This window comes from Tupaia chinensis, unplaced genomic scaffold, assembly GCF_000334495.1.
Source record: "Tupaia chinensis unplaced genomic scaffold, TupChi_1.0 Scaffold000231_2, whole genome shotgun sequence".
NCBI lineage: Eukaryota > Metazoa > Chordata > Mammalia > Scandentia > Tupaiidae > Tupaia > Tupaia belangeri.
Window position 1 is genome coordinate 879,492 of NW_006159707.1, and position 14,925 is coordinate 894,416.

General features: G+C 41.3%; 1 protein-coding gene across 1 annotated transcript in view; it reads right to left on the bottom strand.

Annotated features, from left to right (window-relative positions):
- HS3ST4 (heparan sulfate-glucosamine 3-sulfotransferase 4) overlaps window positions 1–14,921 on the bottom strand; it is a gene marked incomplete at its 5' end in the record, with an annotated part of 445,737 nt that extends 430,816 nt beyond the window's left edge. The window contains one exon of the mRNA XM_006148313.3: window positions 14,593–14,921. Within this exon, the coding sequence (XP_006148375.1) occupies window positions 14,593–14,921 (329 nt within the window). The remainder of the gene's footprint in view (window positions 1–14,592) is intronic.
- Between the last annotated feature and the right edge of the window lie 4 nt (window positions 14,922–14,925).

Consider the following 14,925-nt stretch of genomic DNA (forward strand, 5'->3'; position numbering starts at 1 on the left):
AATCCTGAGAAGAAAATGGAAGAGTAGGGATTGTGGCATGGCTATCCCCCTGGGAGGAGGAGGGAGTAGGGTTTTTGTCCTCTGTCTGTCTCTGTCTCTCTGGTGAGTACACGCACCACGTACCAAAAATCTCTCTCTCTAAAAACAAAACAAAACAAAATACAAGTTTACTTTCATGCAAAAAATGAAACCTATGTATTTTTTTATAAAATGTACTTCCATGAACTTTTTGAAGACTCCCCCATATGTGCTCTAGACAAAAATAAAACAATGTAACAAACTCAAAAGTAGAAGAGGATCCCTAAGTTAGGCAGTGGACAAAGGTCTTCTTAAGAAACTGAAATTTGAAGCAACATATATCCAACATATAAGGAGACACACCAAGGGTTTAAAGATCTAGAAACAGAGCATTGAACGTGGAAGGAAAAAAGGATTCCAAGATCTTAACTTGCGTTTTCTGGTTCCTAGAAGCTGCCCACATTTTTGGCTGTGGCCCCTTCCTCTATCATCAATGCCTGCAACATCATCTGAGTCCTTCTTACGCTACCAACCTTTTGGCTTTCTCTCCCCTCTGCTTTCTCCTTCCACTTCAAAGTTTTCTCATAACTACATTAAATCCACCAATATAATTCAGGACAATTTCCAAATTTAAAGTCAGTCATTTAGGCCCAGCCTTTGAGGTGTGGCTGATAACATACCTGACAACAGAGCTGGAACCTATATGCTGACCACCGTTCGAGTCTCTGCCTGAAACACACCAGATACATACGTGCATGCTCAGAAACCTGGTGAGCTGGAGGACTAGAGGAAGGGGATTGTGGCATGACCAAGCTGTGTAGTGGGTGTCGCTCTGTCTTTGTCTCGGTCTTTCTCTCTTATATGTGCTCTATCACGAATTTTTTTTAAAGTTCTAAAGTCAACTGTTTATCAATGCCATGTGGAACCTAATCCCCCTTTGTCATGTCATCTAAGAGTTCCCAGGAAATAAGACATAGACATTTCAAAGGGACGATTACTCTGCCTACCACAGAGGGTAAGAAGGCAGGCTGAGAGACAACTGGAAGACAGAGAGTTAATACACCAACCTGAGAGACAGTTGAAAGGTGTGCAGGAAAAGAGAAGCTACATGAATTGAAAGCAAAGTGAGAGTTCACTGGTCACTTCCAAAGCTCATCAACGGCAGGGCAGTCCTATGAAGCAGATGTGACCGATGGGATTTTATGTGGTTGCAGTGTGAAAGAACTATGCATTGACAGACATTAGTCAGGTGAAAAAGAGTTGTGCAGACTGAGGCTGTCCAGGAATTCTCCAGATCTTTATGCAGTCTGCACTAAGAACATTTGATATCCTTGCTATATAATAGCTTCTGTAAATTAAACCTCTTAATCTAACTTTATGATAAGAGTGCTTGTCCTGTATTTCAGATACTCCCTGGAGTGCAACATTCCAGAAAACCAATTACCTGGGGGGAATTCAGGAAAACGTGCATGGATTAATAACAGCTAACATAGGTAGACACAGCAGTTCCCAGTACATAATAATTATTCTACTCTTGCAAAATCACTGTGGAGTTTATAGAGGTTGTTATTCCCATTTTAGAGATGAGAAAACAAAGGCTCATATGCTAAACACTTGTCTCTGCACACATAGCAAGGTAGACACAGAAGTTACGCTCACACCTGTAACTTCTGATTCCAGGTTCAGATTCCTTTGCAAAAAACCACACATCTCTCCTAACAGTCAAACTTCCCTATGAGAGAGGAGCCCAGGTAGTTTCACTGAACCTCTAGTCCCAGGTGGAAGCTTTAACCTGGGAGCACAGGGAAAGGTATACCTGCATCTACAGTGAGTAACACACACACCAAATGTGGAGCTTCTCTGTAACTGTTGATTATTAAATGGCAATTGCTGTATGTAATTATCATAATGCATTGAGAGAAACTCAGTTCAAATTCCTCTTGGGGCATAATGGTGCATCAGACCCAACCTGTGCTCTTCTAAAACTTGACTGCCACAGTAGCCAAGACCAGAAACCAAAAGCCCTTTGTTACATTGGAAGGACACCTGGCGCCTGACAGCCGGCGTGTGATCTTGGTGGCTTACCCATCTGAAGTTTTACTCTATCTGTAAAACGGGAAAAGAAAGCATCTACTTTATGAGGCCACAGTAAGGAACTAATGAGAGAATGTTGTATGCTGGAGAAACCTCTCGGAGAGATTGTCTAGCCCACACACTTTGTTTGACTGGGTTTCTCTTTCTTGCACCCAAAATAGTTTTACAAAAATAGTATATGAGTGATCTTAGAACAATTCTTAGCCAGAGTTCTAAGATGTGAGTATTCTTTCTGTTCAGAAGCCTGGAGTAATGCACATAGAAGGCCCTCCTTTCATTCATTAAGTTACTCATTCATAACTGGTGATTAATAAGCCACCATGTATTGAGTGCCTACTGTGTGCCATGCACTGTTTTGGACAAGGAACAAGACAGATAAGATCTCTGCTACCTGTGGTTTACTTTCTGGTAAGGGGGAGATCAGTAATTAGGATGACTTTGGAAAATAATAGGACGGTACTTCAAAAAGGCTTGCAGGAAAAAATGGAATTAAAATACAAGGTTAGAGACCAGCAGATGATGTAATTGTTATGTCACTGTACTCCCACCTAATCAACCGTGGTTTGAGTCCCAGCTCTGGCAGTTTAACACTCAAGCCAGGCACGTGTGCATGCATTTCCGAAATCCTGAGAAGAAAATGGAAGAGTAGGGATTGTGGCATGGCTATCCCCCTGGGAGGAGGAGGGAGTAGGGTTTTTGTCCTCTGTCTGTCTCTGTCTCTCTGGTGAGTACACGCACCACGTACCAAAAATCTCTCTCTCTAAAAACAAAACAAAACAAAATACAAGTTTACTTTCATGCAAAAAATGAAACCTATGTATTTTTTTATAAAATGTACTTCCATGAACTTTTTGAAGACTCCCCCATATGTGCTCTAGACAAAAATAAAACAATGTAACAAACTCAAAAGTAGAAGAGGATCCCTAAGTTAGGCAGTGGACAAAGGTCTTCTTAAGAAACTGAAATTTGAAGCAACATATATCCAACATATAAGGAGACACACCAAGGGTTTAAAGATCTAGAAACAGAGCATTGAACGTGGAAGGAAAAAAGGATTCCAAGATCTTAACTTGCGAATGAGCTTGGCGCGCTCCCAGAACAGAAAGCAAGCCACTATCACAGTTTGCTGAAAGAAGAAGACTCCCAAGTTAGCCTGTCCTATAGGAAGGCCCATCCATCTGCACATAGAAAAGTCAAAAGCAGAGAAAGGCTAACACTTACTATTTACTCCCACAATGCTGGGCGACAACACTTTCAGGGGAAATGAATTTAGAGACCAATTAAAGGAACAGCTGTACATCTGGGGCCACACACCTGAGTTTGAATCCCAGCTCCACATTTTAAGTAAGTTACTTACCTTCCCTGTGCCTCAGTTCCAGCACCTGTAAAATGTGGGAAGTAACAGCACCTATCTCATGAGGTTCTTGTGAAGACTGGATAAGTTCAATACTCAGAGCAGAGCCTGGCACATGTGGGTACAACATGTATCTACCACCAGGACTGCCCAACCACCACTACTATTATTCTTTTATAACCAAACCTTCATTTCCCTGTCCATTTTAAAATAATTATTCTTTGTCCCTAATTTTTTAAATTTTTTTGGTTTTATTTTTTTGTCTTTCAACTGCTCATCCACATCTCGAGCCCAGTGCTACCACACCTGCAAAAAATTACCACACTGTTTACGAATCTGAACCAGTAACAGTTGTCTTAACCATCCTTTTGTGGGTCAAATAAATTGCAGAAAATAAGGCAGTCCTATATGTAAAGTATAATATTTTGTTCATGTGCATATAAACAATATTTTCAGACCACTCTCAAACACATCTGACCTCAACTTATAGAAAAAGAATTCAACAAGTGTATGAAAATGAGAGGGGGAAGAGAGAGAGAAAGAGAAAAGAAGAAGAAAAAAATGAAGAAAAAGAAAGAAATGCGATCTTATAGAAATGTGACTCCTTTCATTGACTCCTGTCTTTTTTGGTGTACCTTAGTCATATTAAAATTTTATTCTTACCAGTTCCTTGCAATTTTGTTAAATTTATTCCTAGTTATTTTGCCTCTTTAGTTGGTTCTATAAATAAAATATTTTTCCCATTATAGTTCCAAAATCATTGGCCTAGGCACACAGGAAAATTATATATTTTGCAATTATTTTCCTACCAGCTACCTTAATAATTCTATTATTGTTTCTCAAGATTAATGGATAAACTGATTATCTTAGGTTTTCCAAAAGGAGATACAATTACTTGCAAATACTGCCTCTCCCTTTCTGACTTCTTCTCATATAATTGTATTGTCTAGTATTTCCCAAACCCTGGTAAATAATAGTGATGATAATGGGCATTCTGATCTGGTTCTGGAATTAATGGGAATATTTCCAGTTCTATACCACCACTAAAGATGATGATGGTTTGGGGTATGATCCTATTTTCTCACTAAGTTGTTAAAAATATCAAAAATATTAATTTGTTTCAAATATCTTTATAACATCCATAAAAATAAATCATGAGATTTTTCTCATTTCTTGATATTAATAGTATATCACCTTATTAAATTTCCTGTGATCAAACCATCCTTCCATTCCTGGAATTACTCCTACTTCACCAACATTTATATTACCTCATAATGTAATCATTTACATGCCCATTTATCCACCCTATGAGTTCTTTGAGACTATTGGCCATGATTGACTCATGTTTGACCTCAGCATATAACATATAGTTGACAATACATGTTTAATGAGTAAATAAGTTAATTACTAAGTAACAAGTACATGGGATATCCCCAAACTAATCCTTTGCACTTCCTCTTGTGTTAAAATACTGGGTTAGAGAAATCATTTATATGGCCCAGAGTAGACCTTTTTGAGTCTAATGGACATCTGGTTTAACTGGCTCCAGTTTTTCAGCAAGCAGAATCCTTTGACTCTTACTTACTCGGTGGAGAAATGACTCCCTGTGGTGTCAATGGGGCTATCCCTGCTTCCCTATTCCCACCACCACCGCCAAAGAGGTGGTCATGTCTCCTAGTCTTGATTAAACTGCTACACAATTATTGCCTTAGGAGTGGGCACATGACCCAACCTGGGCCAAAGACATCTCTAGGAATTTTCTACAAAAGCTGTTAAGAAAGAAATTATTTTTAAAAGAACTGATAAACATAACATATGTTTATCTAGGGTTGCTACTAACCATCTTGCCTAAACATGGTAAGACAGCTTACCTGAGAATTAAGCAAAGTAGAGACAAATATGGCTAAAAATGGAAAGAGACATAGGTTTACTAACATTGTTTGAATCCCTGGACCCAGCTTTTCCTGAAGCTAGTTACTCTCAGATGTCTCGATCACACATGCCAATAAATTATCTTCTGTTGTTTATAATGGTTTGCTCAATTTCTGTCATTTGCAACCAAAAATGTTGCCTAGTTCATGTGTTGCTTTGTTTCCTTACAAATATGCTTTTTATATTCCTAAATAAAGGCTGAAAGCAATTTTCTAAAGGAAGGAAATACTAAGTAGTGTGTGGAAAAAAAATCAACTGCCTGCTTTTAATTAATGGTAAGATAGGCTGAAAGGCTCCCTTAGTGAATTATAATTTCAGAATGAAATTCCCAAGACAGTTATAGAGGCGCTTGTTAAACCACAGAAACCAATGGAATCAAGAGATTACTTTAACAGGGCGGTGGTTCAATCAGTTCCAGAGATATCATCCATTATGCAAAACCAAAACCGTTAAAACTTGCTAACATACAACTCTAGCAATATTTCACTCAACCAAAGTCTCGAAGTCTCTCTCCTGACTCAATTTAAAAGTAAAAAATATCTGGTATGATTTTCAAAAATAAAAATGAAATAAATAAATCATGTTAGGCTAGCTGAAGAACACCACTGAAAACAGCCAAATCTCAAGATAGGAGTGTCACAGGGTCTTGGTGAGTAATCCAGAATTTTCCCATGTCTTCAATTCTGCATAAAAACTAAAGGCAAGCATGTCCCTGGCATCCTAAATGCTTCTGGACCCCTCCGGGCAAGTGACATCAGTTCCCATGGACACTGAAGAGGCTGTCATCCTGTGAGCCCAGAGACAGCCTGTCCACTTCCTCACCCCATTCCCTCTACAGAGAATTCTGGCAGCAATTGTTTTGTGAAATCAGACCCTGCTCCTCTTTCAGCACAAGTTACAATAGACCAAATTCAGGAATCCAATCCTGATTATTCTCTGGAGAACTACTTAAGAGCTGCTTCAAGGTTTAAAATCCCTCATTCAGACATAATCTTGAAATAAAAGACTATATTCAAATGAAAAATGCATTATAGCTTTCTCTTCAGGGTCTTTAGTACTGATGGGCAGGATAATGTGAAGACATTGAAGGGAATGAAGTAAAAAGGCAAGGGAAAAGAGAACAAAATAAGGAAGAGAGGGGGAAAAAGGAAGAAAGAAATATACCAAGTCATAAATGCTTGCAGAAAATACTTTGACTGCCATGTCATGTCATCCTCATGTAATCCTTTGGAAGTAGGTAATATTGAGCTCATTTTGCAGATAGAGAAATTGAGGCTTAGTGATATGAAATTATATGTCCACGGTCACACAATGAGTATGCAATAAATTTTTGCTCAGAGATACAAAATATACCCCAAAGCATATTGCTTCTATTCTACCATATTCCTTTCTTTGAAGGACGGAATTCAGAAGTTGTTACAGAGCCAAAGTATTTCAGTGAATGAATGGACATAATGGAGAAAATATAACTTCATCACCTAAGAAACAGAGAGGAATAAGTAACCTAATGTCCAATAGAACTAGCATTTGGCAAAGCAAATCATAGAATCCACTTTTTGTATTTATTTATTTAATTTTGCCAGAGGGTGCATGTGCTCCCTAGAAGGAGAGGGACAGTAAGAAAGTACCCTCTATAGATGATAACCACATCCTACCCCTTTTTCATTTCTTCTTCTTTTGGTATGTGTATGTGTGCGTGTGCATGCACACACACACATACACATACAATGGACATGTTTTCAAGACACTGGGTTCAGGATTCAACCCTGTAGTCAGCCATGTGGAATCTAGCCACTCAACCACCACACCACAGGCTGGCCTGAACCTTTTTTTTTTTTTTTTTTTTTTTTTTTTTGAGAGGTTTTCACTATAGGGCGCATGCGCTCGCCAGACAGACAGAGAGAGACAGAAAGCAAGAAATCACCCCCCAGAGGGGATGGCCATGCCGCAATCCCTTCTCCTCCATTCTCCTCTCGGGATCTTGGGCACGCACGCACATGTGCCCGGCATGAGTTTAAGCCACTGGGTCCAGGACTCGAACCGCAGTCGACTACGTGGGAGTCCAGCGACATAGCCATTACACTAACTGCTGGTCCCCCATGAACCTGCTTTTTTTAATGCTCAGGTTTTAATCTACCTGGCCAGGATCTATTTTATAAGTACAAGTTATCTATATAGGTAAATACAGGCACTCCTGATTAAGGAGTGAAAAACTGAAGCTGCTCTCACCTTCAAAAGAATGTTAATTGGGAACAAAAGGAAAATTTATTTGTGATTTTTTTTTTCTTTTCTGCTTCAATGTTCCTGTTTATATCAAGCTCTTTTTGTTGTTGCAATATATCTGGGAGGTATTTTCCCCCATGCTGTTGCAAAATCTGTAAAAAGGGAAGGGAAAAAAAAAAAAAAAAACCTAAACTAAAATAGCACATGTAAGCCAGAATTCTGGCCACAGCAAAGGGTATGAGCTTGCCAGTGACTTTCTGAAATGAGTTTCAAACCAGAGGTCACAAACTGGTAGCCAGCTGGCTGTATACAGCCCACAGATGTATTTTGTTTGTCCCACAGTGTTGGCCCACACAGCGCTTTTAAGAAACTTAAATCTCTAGCCAATACTAAAAATCAAAAGATTTCACATCAAAATCTGGATTGACAGTTTCTCTTACAAAGTAGAAACTCTCATAACCCTGATGTCACATTTGCACATGGAAAGAAACAGCTGGAATAGAACTGAGGCTGTCCCTTTACCCAAAGCTCACGTGCTCCAGTCTCTTCCCACCTAGTCTATTTCACTCTTTTACACTATCCACATGGGCCATGAAGACATCTGAGTTTGTGACCGTTGGTTTAAAAGGTTAAGCAGATGTAGATTGCAAATCCAATCATGATGGAGGTTTTCCCAAATATCCCAAAAAGAGACGCCTCGGCCAATATTATGACAGCTGTGATAGAAGGTATAGCTGCTCAGAGACCAAAATAATTTGAGAAACAGAAAAACCCAGTTGTTGGGCCCATTTTGACTGCTGCTCTAGAGTACTCGTTTTGCTTAGAAAATATTCTTACTGGCAGGTTCAGGCCAGCCTGTGGTGCGGTAGTTGAGTGGCTGGATTCTACATGGCTGACTACATGGTTGAATCCTGGACCCAGCATCTTGAAAACATGCCCAGTATGTGAGTGTGTGTGTATGTGTTGGCGTAATGGCTATGTCACTGGACTCCCTTGTAGTCTACCATGATTCAAGTCCCAGACTCAGTGGCTTAAACTCACACCAGGCGCGTGTGCACGTATACCCAAGATCCTGAGAGGAGAATGGAGGAAAGGGATTGTCGCATGGCCATCCCCCCTTGTGGGTGATTTCTCGCTTTCTGCCTCTCTGTCTCTTTCTGTATTTCTGGCAAGCACATGCACCCTATAGCAAAAACCTCTCAAAAAAAAACAAAAAACAAAAACAAAAATACACTGAGTTCTATTATTTCATTTATTCCTCCCAGCACTTCTACAAAAAAGGACTTACTCTCAGATAAATAACTGAAGTTGAGTGATGTTAAATAAATCATGCAACCAAGATCATCCAACTAGAAAGTTACAAAGTCAAGCTTTAAGCTCGATTTTGTGTAGCTACAAAGACGGTGCTTTCAGAATAAAGAAAGAAGGGACCTGATGGTGGCGTAGGAGCAAAACCCGACACTCTGTGAGGCTGACCCAAATAAGAAGACCAGACCTTCTGAACATGTCACCCATGCATGTACCCATGATCTGGGGCTAGAGTCTGGAGGTGGATCTCAGTGTCAAGACCCTGTCAAGATGCTGTCTCACTTTCTCTCTGGGCCTCTCTCCATCTCTCTCACTCATGGAAGAAATAAATAAATAAATGAACTTTAAAAAATTATTACTAAAAGAACAATTTGTAGAACCATGACGTTCCCTTCTAACTCAGGGCATTCCCACTTGCTGTTCCTTCTACTTGGACACTTTTCCACCTGAATTTTCACATGGAAGGATCTTACTCTTCTGCTTCATTGACATGATCTCTATAGAAAAGTGCTTCTTTTCTTTTCTTTTGAGTGATTTTTGCTATAGGGCATGTGAGCTCGCCTGACAAACAGAAAGCAAGAAATCATCCCCCAGGGGGGATGGCCACACTACAATCTCTTTTCTTCCATTTTCCTCTCAGGATTTTGAGTAGACATGCACTCATGCACACATTCCAGCATGAGTTTTAAACCACAGGGTATAGGACTCAAATTGCAGTTGGCCACGTGAGAGTCCAGCACCTTAACCACTACACAACCTGCTGGCCCCAGAAAGTATTTAAAACCAACACAGGTATGTGCACATGTGCGCGCACACGCGCGCACACGCACACACACACACACACACACAGAAATTACTTTCTAGGCCCCCTGCTACTCAAAGGGAGGTTCAGGGATCAACAGCAGCAGTAGTACTTGAGAGCTTTTTAGGAATGTGTAATCTCACACATATCCTCATACTGAATCAAAACCCACATATTAACAAGATCTCAAGTGGGGGACGGCAGGTGGCATGGTGGTTAAGGGTGCTGGACTCCCACAGGGCTGACATGGTTTAAGTCCCAGACCTGGCAGCTTGCTTTCTCACTTTCCCTCTCTCTCTCTCTCTCTCTCTCACTCTGTCCCTCTCTGATCAAATTCAAATAAATAAATAAATAAAGTTAAATAAAATAATTATTTGAAAAAAACAGGTGATTCATGCACCCTTAAAATTTAAAAATTACTACACAAGTACTGCCCAAAGGGAATAACAATGCAAATAACAAGTGTAATTTTAAACTTTCTAGTGGCCACTCCTAAAAAATAAAAAGAGGCTGAAATTAATTTAACATATATTTTATTTAACTTAATATGAGTATTATCATGTCAGCATGTCAACATAAATTAATGAGCAATTTAGCATTCTGTAAATTTTCTTATAGCATATTTCAGTTTGAACATCTTACATATTTGAAAGTCACATGCAGATAGTAGCTACCATGCTAAGAAAGGAGCTTTAAGCCATCACTTATTTTATTTTTCCTTAGGTTCTTTATCTCAGCCAGAATTTTTACTACATATTATTCAGTTCGTTTGCTTGCTGTCTCTTCTATGCTCCTACTAAAATGTCAGTTGCAAGAAAATAGTATTTTATTTGTCTGACCACTTTATCCCCAGTATTACAGCTTGATTTATTAAATAGTTGTTAATTAAAATAATTAACAAAAATATGAGCTTCTAGTACTTTATGTGTGGGATGTAGTTCAGGAGAAGAAACCGACACTTTGAAATGAGACAGATGTGGGTTCAAATCTCAGTTCAAGCATTAACTACCCAAATGACTTTGAACCAGTCGTTTACCTCCTGGGTGTGACCTGAAAAATGAGAACACTGTGTTCAGCTCATGGCATCATGATGGCACTTACATATGATAATGCGAGACCAGCAGGTGGCGTGGTGGCTAAGGCACTGGATCCCATTCAAGTCTGAGTGATGGCTTGGAAAACATGTCGTGTACACGTACATGTGTGCCTAAAATCCCAAGAGGAGAACAAAGAAGGGATTGCTCTGTGGCCATCCCCCTGAGGGGTGATTTCTCTCTCTCTCTCTTTCTCTCCAGTGAGTGCATATACCCGATAGCAAAAAGAAAAAAGTGATAACACATCTATAAAGTGCCAACCACAACAGCAACAGCAGGCATTACAGTGCCTTTCTCTCCCCCTTCATTCTGTCTCCAGATGTCACATGCAGCTAGATTCTGACCACAGGCCACTTTCCTCTAGGTAACATGAGCATGACTTTGGAAAGCATTTTACTTAGTTACTTTCCCCTAGCTAATGGGACGTATACATAAAGTGTTGACAGTGAGGACAACTTAAAACCATGGAGGATCATGTCCCATTGCTCTGTGGCTGAGTGGTTTCCAGAAAAAAATGGGTTATAGTTACAGTACAGTCTATAAACCACGAGGGAGGAAACAGCTCAAGTCTTCTCTGTCACTTTGATGAGTTCTGCAGTGGCAGCAGGTTAGCCTGCCCCGAGGTCCCATCCTTTAGATGAGTTTAAGGTCTCTGCCCAGACAGCTTGTATCAGCTTGTACTGAAAGGTGCATTGTGCTTTTGCCCTTTCTTGGGGAGCGACGTGGAGGAAGGGGTGGAAGGATTAATCTGTCTGGATTTATAAATCACTGGCCTGTGTCAAACCACCAAGTGAAGCTGGCTTCTCTGTAGCTTTAACACACACATCCTAATCCATTAGTCCATCTTACCCTGATAATCTGATGTATGTGTTCTAATCTCAAATGTGTTTTATATCACATTAGATCAACAACATAGGAGCAAGCCAAAACCCAGATGTACAGATAACTAGAGTGACACTGAGGAAATAAAACTGCCGGGGCTGCGTAGGTGCATATGAGGAAAGCCCATGGCAGCCATGTTGAGGGCAGCCCCAATTTCCTCCTGACTCTCCCTCTCTGAAAACAAAACAAAACAAAAGAGAAACATTTGCAGGATGAATAGGCTATTGAAAGCACAGTTTAAGTAAAGATCATAAATAAATAGAGGAAAAGTCGAAATCTTTCATTAACCTGTGGATCTCTAATCGGGCAAAAAGACCCCAAATAGTATAGCCAGAGGGGACAGAAGGATGTCATCTAAGGGCAGATGCCACCATTGACAAGATTCCGTTGGGCCAGGGAGGAAAGAGGAAAGGTTTCTGTTATTAGTTTGAGTCAATACCACTGTTTCCTTTCCTACAACATAGTGAGGATGTCGTCACCGCTTTCTGTATGGAGGGAGGGGCGGGGAAGGGAGAGAGACAGCAGGAGAGAGAGAGACAAGGAGAGGCCAGATGGAACTAATGAAAATCTCACAAATGCCCTCAAAGCACTGCTGTCTATGATAGGGCTGAAGAGCTGTCCAAGACTGGTCCTAGCACACTCGGCTCCCATGAGGCCAAGGGGTTTCTACCAGTCTTCTCAACAGCCAAGTTTGGGTGCTAATGGTTCCCTGAATGTTAGATAGACATGTGTTGCCAGAAAGCTTGTTCTTTAAAGATATTTTTCTCCACCACTATTAAACTGGTCTACCCTGGGACAAGACGTCGTGGGTCCGGGGGGAATTGGAGGACCCAATATTATATGGTCTCCTCTTAAATGAGAAACAAGAGAATCTTGGTCTACCCACACCCCTTCAGCTTAGCAATTCTATGGTGGGTACCAAATATTGACACTGAGCCCCAAATACAAGCCTTGACTCAGAACACCACAGCCCTAGATATTATCTTCAGTAGCCATGACTGAGAGGCATACCTTCTCTGCCCACTCTCAATATTAAAAAACAGGAAATCTGGCATCTTCTATCCTTCCATTCAGAAAATTGTTTAGACCTAAAGATGGGACTTTCTAACATGCATTCCACCACACACCCTCCATAAACTTTAGGTCATCAAGTAAAACACCCCCTTCCCCATTTCCAGCAGCCATAAAGCAACCCCAACACAGGTTGAAAGATCATGTGTTTATGCTTCCCTCAAAGGGCATTTTGACAATTATCACAAGATACACAGCTGTAAAATTAGAAAAGGAAAGAACACACACACATGCAAACACACACACAGCCTCAAACTGTCAGTGCTACCTCATAGAAGAAACCAGAACATTCCTATGGCCAACAATTCAACAACTAAAACCCTCCCAGACATCATACCCTTTCTGTATTTTGCTGTTGTTGCATTAATCATCCTAACACCTTTTTAATTATAATCACAAACTGGAAGCCATGGCTTGTGATGCTATAAATACTGATTTTCCAGTTAAATTAGGCATTTGCTGTTTTATGTTTTGATAGGAAGGGGCTGTTTGAAGCCTCCTAAAATACTGCAATTAGTTCTCTCTGTTGAAACAGACAAGACATTAACAGACACATTTGCTGTTTCAGTGTAATGTGCTGTAATGTTTATGCCTAAGTGTACTTTTCTCAAGCTTTTACAGCACAAGGCATATTTTTAAAAGTGGAAGAAATCAATCACAATACACACATTTCTTACATATTTCTGAAATTATTTCTAAAACTTTCCTAGGCTGTAATTTAAACGGAGAAAGCACATTTCTCCTATGGAAAGGTGACCTGTCAGGAAACGATCCTTATTTTACCCATTGGCTCTGCTAAGATGATAACATCACTTTAGTTGACAGAGGCTGTGTTACTGTTTGACAATTGCAATTAATTACTGAAATGCAATCGAGATGGAGCCAGCCATCCAGATCTGTTTTCCGGAAAGATATAAAACAGGAGGAAAGAGGGAGAAAAAAATCAAAGAGGTTTGAATATTAGGCAGTGGAGCTGGTGTTTGCTTTAAACGTTATGGTTGGCAAGAAAGCTTTATTATTCATTTATTTTTCCTGCACTTAACTTTCTAGTCCTCTCTTCTCCGTTTTTCTCACCAACGACAGACGGTGGGAAAGGAGGGAGATGAGCATCTCACAAGACATAAACTGCAATCTGTTGCGAAGAAGCCGCAGATTAGCTGGGGCACAGGTGCAGGGCATAAAACTCTTAAGGCATCCACTGTCATGTAGACATGGAAGCTCCGGTGCGAAATCAACCCAGTGCTATTCAACAAGGCGGAGGGAAAGTTATGGAGGTAGGAGACATCCTGTCTTTACTAGAAAGCCCAAGTGCCTCTACCTTTTTTTTCTTTTTTAACTATTCCATATTCATGTCTTTCTGACCTTAAAACACTAAAGTTGGATTCCTGCCGCGTTTTAGACGATTTTGATAGATTTCAGGGGATCGCAAAGTCTCTTGTCCATTGAGCTATCTTGTCTCATGTCTTAGAGCCCCAGTGCCCTGCCACAGCGTGAGTTAGGAAACACCCCACAGTCGCAGAGACTGGGGATTCCCAGGCTGACAGCTGGGCGGGTTCAGAAGGCACCTCCTTGGATGCGGTGTCGGAGGCAGAGAGGAGTGACACCTTCTCCCCTCTCCGTGAAGTAAAGTGAAATTTAGCTGGAGTCCAGTGCTCTCAGACGGTCCCAGAAGCAACCCCGCTAGGTTCCCAGAGCCCTCGCAGGGGCTAGGGGTTTCGGGACAGTGCCTCGATTTCGAAGGGCACGGAGAGCGTGGCCTCTCCTCCGGGTCTCCCCGGTGCGTGTACCCCACCCTGCCGAGCCCAGGGTCCTACCTGTACCACTCCAGCCCTTTCTCGTAGTTCCTGTCAAAGAAGTGCGGCTCTACGCCCACCGCCCGCACGTCCGGGTGTACGCGGATCGCCTCCAGCAGCGCGCGGGTCCCTCCTTTCTTGACCCCGATGATAAGCGCCTGTGGCAGCTTCTTCTCCCCATAGTCCGGGGTGCTGACAACGCCGCCCCTCTCGCTGCTCGCGTTGGCCGCTCTCCGGCCTGCGAGCTCCTCGTCGGTGGTGCTGGACTCCTGAGCTTCCCTCTCCAGCAGCGCGCTCTGCGCGGTGATCATCTCGCTGGGGGCCAGCGGGGTCCGAAGCCAGGCGTCCCGGGCG